Source organism: Artemia sp. Qi Xiang Cuo, chromosome 3 (assembly GCF_049724085.1).
Source record: "Artemia sp. Qi Xiang Cuo chromosome 3, ASM4972408v1, whole genome shotgun sequence".
Classification (NCBI taxonomy): domain Eukaryota; kingdom Metazoa; phylum Arthropoda; class Branchiopoda; order Anostraca; family Artemiidae; genus Artemia; species Artemia sp. Qi Xiang Cuo.
Genome location: NC_142796.1, coordinates 25584789 through 25596821, shown reverse-complemented (window position 1 = coordinate 25596821; position 12033 = coordinate 25584789). Strand labels below are relative to the sequence as shown.

Sequence of the window (12033 nt, the reverse complement as noted above, 5' to 3'; positions counted from 1 at the left end):
AGCTACAACTTGTTATATCATTTGCGGCTTTCATAATTCTTTCATTGTTAAACAGCGGTGAATAGTCAAACAAAGATAACAGTGAATTGGTTGTCTAGTGTCGGGCCCACATGGTTGACCCAATGATTTGGCTTGTTTAGTCACAGGTTGCATAAATTTCACTTTGGTAGAAACTGTAATGCTTCCGGTTCGGCACTAATGTTTGTTCAAAAAACAACTTAAATGAAAGATTATGTTTACTTTATACTAGGTGGTTTTTTTTTTTTTTAGTTAACAACGTTTCCGGATACCTCGCTATTCTTCTGTAATTTTTTAGTGGCCCTATGCCTAGAAAGAATTATTTTCTGACTTCAAACTGTCCAAATACTTTACCCCCAAGGGAAATAACCACCCACCCCCCATGGAAAAGACGACTAGAATTTCACAAAATTTTGAGTTTGGGGAGAAGGGGGATTTCAAAAACATCTTCCCATGACATAGCTTGTCCTCTAAAGTCGAATTTGATGTTTGTAGCACTCTATGTCTTAGTGCTTTAGAAATATTTCAAAAAAACTTCTAAAGTAGGTATTCAAAAATATCTTCCCATAAAATAACTTGTCCTCTAAAGTCGATTCTGATGTTTGCAGCGCTCTATGTCTTAGTGCTTTAGAAATATTTAAAAAAGCTTGTAAAGTAGAATTTTGGAAAATTTTGAGTTTGGGGGGAAGGGGGATTTCGAAAACATATTCCTATAACATTATTTGTTCTCTAAAGTCGATTCTGATATTTGTAGTGCTCTATCTATTAGTGCTTTAGAAATATTTAAAAAGCTTCTAAAGTAGAATTTTAGAAATTTTTGAGTTTGGTGGGAGGGGGGATTTCATAAACATCTTCCCATGACATAACTTGTCCTCTAAAGTCAATTCTAATGTTTGTAGTGCTCTATCAATTAGTGCTTTAGAAATATTTAAAATCTTCTAAAGTAGAATTTTAGAAAATTTTGAGTTTGGGGGGAAGGGGGATTTCAAAAACTTCTTCCCATGACATAATTTGTCCTCTAAAGTCGATTCTGATATTTGTAGCACTCTATCTATTGGTGCTTTAGAAATATTTCAAAAGCCTCTAATCTAACTACAGGACATCCATGCTAGTGATTCAATAAACTCAACAGAAACTTCATGAGCACATGGACCTGTAAAAATAAAATCATCTTCCCATGACATAATTTGTCCTCTAAAAACAATTTGGATCTTTTTACTGGTCCATCTTTTGTCAAATCCTTTCCCTAATTAATAAAGTTTAAATTAATTATCATCTTCTCTGTTGTCTTCTACCCCCTGGCACCTGCATGCTACCCTTAAGGGGTTATGCTAAGCAAAGTTGTGACATCACAAACAGGGTTCCATAAGCAATGTCAGCTAGATAGTAAATAAGTTAAAGGGGTGACTATTAAATGGAAATAGGATTTTGGAATATATTTTAATGAACAAGGTAAAAAGCTGAAGTTGTGTAAGGTAAGCGGTGATATATAGTTATTATAGTAATATAGGATTAAATGTGATCTAAATCAACTAGTACGGTGCAATAATTTGCATTATATAGAGGGGGGGGGAGGAGTGGAGGTAGGTACGTCAAAGCACCTTACCGAGGCATACCTTAGCATGTAGACCCATCCCTGAAAGTTTCATTTTCCTAACCCAACCCCGTTCCAAGATAGCCAAAAGTAACTAAAGTAGAATTTTACCGCTTGAGCATCTGCACCCCAGCATTACCCCTTTTTACTAGACTAGATGTGCTTGCTTCCCATTTTAAGTCACTGATAGTAATACTCCCAAGAGTTTGATCTGCCTTGCGTTAGGAGAATCAGAGATAGTTGGTAGAAAATTTGTTTCAGAAGAATTTAAAATGAAACAATTGAAATCGAAGATTTAGTGTTATTTACTGTCATATTTGAACTGGAAGCTTTAGTCTTCACGTTATCAATTAAAACTTTAGCTTTGCTATATTCATTTTCTCGTCAACATATTTCCAGCAGTCTTCACAATCATTAGCAATATCATTGATCATAACTAGAAAAAGAATAGGACCCAGAATGGTACCTTGAGGTACACCACAAAAACGGGCTCGGGTTTAGAGAAAGACTTCTTATATTTTAAAATCTGGAACCTATTTATTAAAAAAGTATGAATCCTTTTCACAACAGCAGGATTCACTTTAAAAGCAATTAAAAACTTAGAAATTAAAATGTTATGATCAATAAAATCGAAACCCTTATGAAAATCAATTTTTATTAAGTTTAGCCATTTACCAGGCTCATCAACATGCTTAAAAATAAAATGTAACAGACTGAGTAGATAATGTGATGTTGATGTATTCTTTCTGTTACTGTACTGACGAGGATCAAGGAGGCGTTCAACTTCAGCTTTTAACCATTTGCTACAAAACTTTTGTATATTTTGCTGAACAAGGGGGTCAAAGTGATTGGCCTCACACCATCGAAATTAAGTTCAGTATCTTTTTTAGGTATTGGAGTAACATACCCCGTTTTCCATATATGCGGGTAAACTGAAGACAGTTGAAATGCAATTAAAAATTTGTGTTAGTAGCTTAGTCAATTTGTCAGGAAATGTTTTTATAAGTTCAATCAGAATACCTATTTGAGTTATACTAATCCGTTTAAGTTTCTTTATTTTACTAAAATCTTGATCCTCCGAAATAGTACGTAAAGGTACACCATCACGTGGAATTTTCTGGTACTCTTGGTTCGTTTTATTTACATCAAGAGGTAGCAAAGACTGTATTATTCTGGCCAAATGACCATTTAACTGGCTAGCAATTTTTCATTATTAGAATCTTAACAAAAATCAACACCACTAGGGGATTCTCCACAAGTTCGTTTTATTTCCTGATACCATATGCTAGGCTTTGATTCGAAAAGGTTATCAATTTTTTGTTGCAATACTCAGCTGCAGCTTTTCTTGTCACTTTACGTACTTTGTTGCAGAGCATATTTGCATTTCCTATTTTCCCTTCTTTTCTTAGTTGAACTTTATACTGGATCAAATCTTTAATTTCTTGGGCTATGTAAGGACAATCTGTGTTGTTCCGCTTGAACGTTTTCTCAGGAAAGCATTCTTCATATTTGTTTCTTAATTTATCTTGCAAAAATTTAGCTTTTTCATTGGAGGAGTCTAAAATTGCTACCTCATCCCAGGACTCAGATGTAATCCAATTTCCAAATTCTAAGGGACCCCTGTCCGAAAGAGGTCGGTAGGAAACTTTCTCAATGACACATTTTACTTTATAAAAAGGCAGCAGAACCCACTTTATCATGTAGTGGTAGCTACCACCAAGGGGAGGTAGGTCTTGAGGTTCATTGTAATAGTCTGATAAATTTGTGCAAATTACGTCAAGTTTAGTATTACCTTTAGTAGTCAGGAACTTTACTATTTGCTTGAGTCTTTGACTTCTGAGGAAACTTTCAATTCTTAGATTGTTCTTATCGCCAGCAATGCAAATTCCAACCTTTGGGTACTTAGAAGTAATAAAATCAACACACAAATCTAACTTTTCAGAAAAGACCTTTTTTTGAAAAGATGCCATACTAGGTGAACAATAAAACACTTCAACAACAATACCAGTTACAGATCTGTAGCTTTTTTGGTCAAATAATAATCCAAATCATTTCATCATCATCATCAATATGGGGAATCTGCAGAAGCCGCGGCACCAACTGCCCACGCACGAAACACGCTACGCCCCCACCTTTCTTACCTAACGGATGATTCTGATATCTTAGTTTAACAAATTGTTTGTAAAAAACAGTTGATTAAAACGCTTCTGTTTTAATCAACTATTTCCCAAATTCGAATATAATTATAGCTTAATTTAGTCTCATTAAGAGAGTTAGAGGGGAGGGGCTGCAATTTTTACGGTAAGATTATATTTAGAATAAATTTTGACTGGCAACTCCAAATCTACCACATTTTTTTTTATTCTATTCATTTTATCTCAGGATTAGCCTTCATACAGGGTTAATAATTGTTCAAGCATTAGAAGTTGTGGAGGTAGGCCTAGGTATTTAAGAAAAATTCCAATGCCTTAATTTGAGCAGAATGTCTATTCTGTAAAATTTCATTCACTTGCTTAAAAACTTTCCTAGACCTTAAAGAGATCCTAGACTGCATTTGAACCCCACAATCAAGCATGGGTGCCTGCCAACAATATTGCTGGGGAGAGGGCACCAGAACCCCCACACCTAACCTGACCTTACCCCCACACCTAATTAATGTGCAAATATATAGCCTAAATTACATAATTTCAATGTATTCTGTCGCCCACCACTTGTTTTCCACTTAGCATAAGCTAATTCTTTCTAAATACAGACAAATAAAACAAATTTTTTCTCGAGTTTTACACAGTATAAACTTGAGAATAGGTGGCATAATATATAAGTACTCTTTAATCTATCTTGTATTCAATTATCATGTATTTAAGATTAATATAGTATGCCCAAGGCCTAGAGTAAAATAAAATAAGACTAAAACTAAACTAGAGGAAATAAGAGAAACAGGTATCATCTTGAAGGGTCCATTTAATTTCCGAGTAAAACAACAGTTACATCTTGAAAGAGCATAAAAAAAGGTCTTGAGTAGTATGTTCATCTAACTTATAGCTTGATAATGAAAATATCTCCAAATCTATCACAAAATCCCCCCCTCTCTCTGCATAGGTGCCATGCTTCCCTGCTTCATTTTCGAATAATTTTTCAATCTAACTCTCTTATATTTTCATACCTTTGGAAACTAAACAGAATAGCAAAAGAAAACAAAATTTAAACTCACGGTCCAGCTGTTTAAAATAACCCTCTTTGTGTTGATGCTCAGAATTGCACTGAACATAAACATGTTCAAATGAAATTCTTTACCACAAATCACAAAAGAATCTTTGATTAAATGGTATAGTCTTATAAACATTATGCTTTTACTAGCATGGGAAGAAAGGTCAGTAATTCAATGATCTATGTCGGGTTTTTGATGTGTAGTAAATAACTGAGACAAAATATTTGGAAAGTAGTGACAAATAATGTCAAGTTAAGTGAAAGTGATAGTTAATAGGGCTGGATTGTCACTAGTGATAAATCACTAGGGTGGCAACCCTGAATGAAAGGGGATTTTTGGGGAACTAATTTTTGTTGAGAAGACAGATTTTGGGGAAAGTTCCCAGAAATTTGGGGATAGTGGAAGTGATGGTATTTTCATACACATCTGCCAACAAATTGTACTAGGCCATAAAACCGCCAAGTAGTATTGCTACTATGCTACCCACTTTTTGCACAGAGGTGCACAACTTATGTTTTGACAGCTTTTCTTTGAGCAAAAGTTATTTTGATATGTATAAATGGTATTTTCAGACAAAATCTGCTAACAAATTTGAAAACTGCCAAGTAGCACTGCTACTTTTATACCCTACTTTTTGCATGGCGGGTATTAGCAGTTAGTTTTCTAGGTCTATTGCCCACTGATGTCTTAATTTATCTAATTTGGAATTTCCACCTAACCTTTCTGATCATGGGATGTTTTTTTTTCAGTTTTCTCTGAAATACAGTCATTGGACTTTTTCTGAAGGGAGCTATCAACATGAAAAAAGAAACCTTGCTACTGCCACCTGTTGGTGTTGAGAGGCAAGGAAGGATTAAACAGAGAGGCGTTTTTAAAAAAAATATGTTCTACATATTAAGCTCCTTGTAGATAAAGGGACAAATCTTGCATTCAAGACTTTGAAAGGATACATTTTAAAGTTGCCTAGGTTGAACCCAGTGCTTGAGAGTGAAAATTACAAAAAGATAATTATCATAGACCAACTAAAATTAAAAACTTTTCTTCTCTGATTGAAGAAGACAGAAAACACCAAAAGAGTGCTCTATATCTGAAAATGATTTTAGAAAAAACAGCATTATATTGGCCATGAAAATGTTATGCTAGATGATGTTTTGCATGATATTCTTGGGGACAATGAGGGGGGGGGGGGTCAAAAGTTCAATGTTGTTTGGTCATAACCCAGTGCCTCAGGGCCTGGGTTATACCTCAAGGGTTGTAAGTTATGCCTCAGGGACATATAAGGTTTTTATGGAAGGGGTGGTCGTGTGAACTTTAGAAGAGGCTCGTTTGATTAGAAATGTATGATTCTAGTTCCCATTTTTAAGAATCTAATAGGATGGAGAGCAACTAGCCCCCCTCCCTGATATCCTCTTTTCCTAAAATGCATTCAATTGAAATTGTGAGATAGCCATTTTGTTACCAATAGTCCAAAAATCATATAACAATGTCTTTAGGGTGGACACAATCCCCCAAAGTGCATTTGCAAGGATTGTAAGTTATGCCTGGGGCAAATAAGGTTTTTGTGGAACGGTAGTCGTATGGAAGATGTCGTAGGGAGGATGCTTAAGAAACTAGTCAAACGCATTTCTTTCAATAGAATATTGGATTGGAAACCATGGTTTGTCATTGCGTTTTCAATATTTAAACTATTGTTTTTTGGGGTTTTGAGGGGGTAAAATGTACCTAGGTTAGGTTGCGTGTTTAATATATGCTATGCTTTACCCCCCCCCCCCTAATATGCAAATATATATGCGAAATTTGGGTACTGTTGCATTAGCTGGTGCATACGCGAGAAGTCCAGTTTGGTTAATACTAATGAAATAAAACAAAATAGTATTAAAATATAATAATTTAGAAACAAATTTGGGCTATATTTTTGCACATTAGGGGGGGGGGGGGTGAAGCATAACATATATTAAATATGTAACCTAACCTAGGTACCTTTTTCCTCTTAAACCCCTTTAAAAAATAGTTCAAATATTGTAAACGCAATGACAAACAACGCTTTGCGATCCAATTCTCTATTGACTGATACCCGTTTGCCAAGTTTCCTTTAGCATCTATCTTCCGTGTGTACCCATTTTTTCGCGAAGTAATTATGTCTGCGGAATCCTCAGGACAAGGGCTGTAAGTTAGGCAATTCGTTCATTGTTTACGCCTAGTATATGTTATTGAGAAAGGTATGCATGTTTGAACATTAATTTCCAAGAAGACGAAGGGTATTCAGGTGATACTTTCAGAGAATGTTGAGAGGAGTGTTGAACTAAATCAAAACACGTTATATGTACATGGATTATCAAAAGGGTGCATCACGGGAATAACTGAGTATATTAATTTTCAAAAATTCAGGAAATAATAATAGAGATGATCAAAAAGGCAATATTTGCCTGCAACCAATACTGCTACAACTACCAGCACTACTACTACCACACTACTTCGTTTACAGCATTAAGGGGAAATTTGAGCTAAATCAAAATACGCTATATGCATGCACATTATCAGAATAGCTTATCCCAAGAATTGACACATTTACTACTTTCACTACTACTACTGCTACTACTTCTATTGTAACTACTTGTAGGGCTAAGTGCATTGAGATGAAAATTTCAAGAAGTAGGCTATATGAATAAACAGGTTATCAAAAGGACATATCAGGTATGCCATAGCAATGGATAATTGTATTATGTTGATACCTCCAGAACTTGATGAGAGGGATGTTCTACTGACTAAAAGGTAATAGGTTAATACTACTGCTGCTAGTAATAGTAGCACTTTTCAATACAATGAGTAGTAGTCTCAATATTACTACTGTGACTGTTGTGGCAACTTCACCTGAGGGCATAAAGGTGAAATTTTCAAGAATTTTGAGGGGAGGGGGAAGATGAACTGAATCAGAACACGCCCTCTGTAAATAGGTTGTCAAAGGGGTGTAACAGCAATATCTTAGGAACAGTTTGGGGTCTGAAGTTGGAACTAACAGGGTTTGTTGACAGGGATGTTGAACTAATCAAAAGAAAATATTTGCATCCTAATGCTACTGCTTCTATTCATACTACTGTTACTGTTACTATTATTACTACTTCTGTTACCACTGCTGCCACTAAAGCTTAGCCTACTACAATTAATTTTACTGCTACTACTACTACTGCTATAAAAACTAAGGATATTAAGGTGAAAAATTTGGGATATATAAAAACTGTATGGAACTAATTCGAAACACACTATGCTAACACAGGTTGTCAAGCAGATGCATCAGAAATGCTTCTGGCATGGTTGATGGTATGTATTAATCTGAGAATTTCAGCGTGTATTCAAGGGCATACTAAAGAAACTAAAGGTGATGTGCGCATGCTGCTACTACTGCTGCTACAACTATTGCTACTGCGCTAACTAAGGGCATTAAGTTGAAGCTTTTAAGGAATAATTAAGCGGATGCTGGACTAAATCAAAATAAACTATGAGTATGTGGAATTGCAAAAAGGTAGCAAAGCAATATCTGAAGAGCAACCTGTATTATTAATACAGACCTTTGAGGCTAAGTTGTGGGGAACTTTGAACTAGCCAGAAGGAACTATACTTATACTTTTAATGCTACCACTACAGTTGCTGTAGCTAATGACACTAAGGGTATTAAGATGAAACTTATAAGGGAACGTTTAGGAGTTTTAACTAAACGAAAAAGCTGTATGCATGCAGGTTTTTAAAGGAACATATAAGCAATATCATAGGCAGCACCACTCTATAATAGCTAGCTAGACATATCGTTGGAACTCTTAAAGGAGCTAATTCGATTCAAAATTAAAAGTTCTGGTGCCGTTTTTAAGAGAAGAAAGAGACTGGAGGGCATGCAGCCCTTCTCTAAAACCCATTCATTTTCCAAACGCATCCAGTCAAAATTTTGAGACAGCCGTTTTGCTCAGCATAGTAGAACGGTCCTGCAACTATGTCTTTAGACATATTTGACAGTCTAATGATGCGTTCCTTTCTTCGTGTCGATTTTTTGTAGGCTCTTACTCTGGTCGACTGAGTGATCTACCAGATAATGTAACCATGTCACATGGGAAAAAAATATTGTAAAACGAATGTTGCTGAAAAAAGTGACATTAAACTCCAGTCAGGTGGGCTTCAAATCATAATAATTGGGAAAATGTGAAAGCCTTGTCTGATGATTAAAATTTGCAAATTCAAAATTATGAACTAATTAGTCTCCTATCAACTGTCCAAAGATGAAATTACTACCATACACTTACTTTCACTTTGGAAGATCTGTATTCAAGCAAATAGTGACTATCAACTATGTAAAAACAGGATAGTATTGAGTTTTTTTTTTGTTCTTTTAAATTAATGTAATTTGAAGCAGGGAGATATGCAAAAAGGAGGGAGACCTGAGAGCCCCCCCCCCCCCGAAATCCTAAATTTTAAGTATTTACGGGCACTTAATGTTCACAATTATCGAACTTTTTCCATTCCCCCCACCCTCTCAGAAGAGAAAATCCTACGTACAAGACTGTTTTGAAGTAGAGCATAATGAAGTCCTTTTTCTTCCCTTTTACCATGTGTTTGATGCTGCCTTATATACATTTTGCGTCATTTAGGTTTTTTTAGTCTAGTGTGCGTGAGTCTGCGGAGGATAAACAGGAAGAAGGAATTGAGTTCATGCCAAAATTACTTAATTCGATTGAAATTGCTAATTTTTACTCTGGAATGAAGAAGTGCTATTTTAGCGTCTGCAAAAATACACAGGAAGGAGAAAATGAATTCACCTTTGTATTTCTTAACAACCCTGGAATGGAAGGAAGCTATTTTGGCGTCTTTGAAGGATAAACAGGAAAGAAGAATTGAATTCATGCCAGAAAAAAATTACGCGAGTGACGTCACATTTATGTGCGTTCAAAGAGTAGAAATTACATAATTTTCTCCCCACAGGTGGCTGTATTGTTTTTAGTATAAATGACTCATGCAAAAGTTACGAAAGAGAACCAATGACTGCGAACAGCTAAAGGAAAAGACATGGTACAAGAAACAGCTAAAATCACATTGAATTGCAAACGAAAATATGCGCAACGAAATCTGTGGTTAGAAGACAAAGCAAAATTACAACGGAATGAAGGGACGTGCTAGTTTTATGTGTTTCAGTGAAGAATAAACAGGAAAGAATAATTAATTTTTAGGATTTATGACACGTGCAAAATTACGCAATATAACAAATGATTCTGAAATGCTAAAGAAAAAGGCATGGAACAAGACACAGCAAATATCAAATTGAATCGCAAACGTTAATGTGACTTAAAAACAAAGAATAACAGGATAATTATGCTATTGCGTAATGGAGATATTTAAGAAATTACATCTGAAAAAGGAACGTGTTATTTCAGCACGTGTAAAGGATAAACAGGAAGGAGGAATTAAATTCCTGTCAAAATTACTTAATTCGACTTACATTGTGGATTTGCCACCATATGACTTGAAACTAAAAAAAAAAAATATTATTATGCCTATGCGTAATTTTGATATTTCAGAGGGCATAGGCATTAAAAAATTTCTGGTTGTTACTGAATTACAAAACAAAAAAATTAAATTAAAAATATAACGACTGGGCAAAAGGTGGTTAAGAAGTTTTTTTAGTATCTATGACGTGATGCAAAATTACACATGATTTTGAATGAATCCGAACAGCTAAAACAAAAGGCATGGGAAAATGTCTGATGTAATGATGCACAAAAATGAAGCACAAACAAGATCTTTGGCTAGAAGACATGCGACAATGAGCATCCCAACGAATCCCAAATGGAAATAATAGACAAGGGAATCTGCAGTTAATATGTTTTGTCCAATTTTTGTAAATGAACCGTCTTCTAGTATTTTACATTTACTTCTTGATACAATTATTCTTCAACAAAAAATATATCTTTAAAGTTCTTACTGTGTAAACATACAAAATCTTGTATTTTTTTAATAGTTTGGGGCTTGAAACAACTGCACTCAAGTTCATAGGCATGTTGAATTTCATGGATTAATCTTATGCTATGGATTTTCAGGGCATAAGCTAATGAGTCACAGAGGTTTGACTTGTGCTACCAGTTGGCTTTTAAATTATTGAAATTCCATTTTTTTTGGGGGGGGGGGGGAGGTAAACAACCGTAATCTAGTATTTACATGAGAAGTTTAAACTCGTTTTTAAATTTTGGATTCTTCTGTCAAAATTTATATTGTATAATATAAGATATTTTGAATCATGTAACTAATAATATTATGTACACTGTTTTGAAATTTTATTATCTTAAAGCTTGTATTAACTTTCCTTTTTTTTCAGTCCCTTTTATAAGAATGGCAACATTGGAAGATAAGCTCCTTGGTGAAAAACTTGAATACTATTGTAGTAGCAGTGAGGATGAAGAATGTAACTCTGGTGATGAATGTGAAACAGATGGATTAGTTGACAAACCTACCTCTATTCAAGAAAAATCTACACCTTTACCTTGGAGTGGCTCAGCAACAAATACAGGACCTAAAGGGGTGGTTCAAGATTACAAAGCTTACAAAAGTTATCACAAACAAATTCGTGAACAAAAAGAAATGGAGCTGATTGCATTGTCAAAAAAGTTGACTTTATCATGTCAAACAGAGGTTTGTCTTTGGTCTGCCTTTTATGCGAAAAGTTTTGAATGTGTATAGGTGGAACTTCGAAGTATCAAGTGATTTAATTATTGTTTCACTTTAAATATTTGATGAAATCAAAATAATTTTTTTTTATATTTGCTGGAAAACAAAATACTATGCACCAAGATTATATTATGTTTTGGTAATGGTCTTGAATTGCTGTATTAATTTATTTTGTTTTCACTCTGAAAATAATGTGAAATCAATGTGGTGTTGAGCCTATAGTTAAATAGTGTAATGTGAAAAATGTTTCAAACTCCATGAGACTTGGGCCATAGTCATCCAGGGACTGATAAATAATAGGATAATAATATTAAATTATTAATTATTGGATAAATAGGTTGATATAAGTCACTAAAGAAAATTTATTAACCACTAATCACTAAGATAATTAACCATAATTTCAATATACGTTTATGGCTAATCCTGAGCCAAATTTTTAGCTCCAAGCATCTAAAAGTTCAAACGCATGATTGGTCTCTACGGAATAAATTGGTATCTATATTCGTTAAAT

At 34.6% G+C, this 12033-nt stretch overlaps 1 protein-coding gene across 1 annotated transcript in view; it reads left to right on the top strand.

The window, feature by feature from the left end:
• The window catches only part of LOC148953919 (uncharacterized), a 100246-nt gene that overhangs the window by 10477 nt on the left and 77736 nt on the right, over positions 1 to 12033 (top strand). Inside the window, exon 2 of the mRNA XM_089086021.1 lies at positions 11173 to 11486. Coding sequence (XP_088942147.1) covers positions 11173 to 11486 — 314 coding nt within the window. The remainder of the gene's footprint in view (positions 1 to 11172; positions 11487 to 12033) is intronic.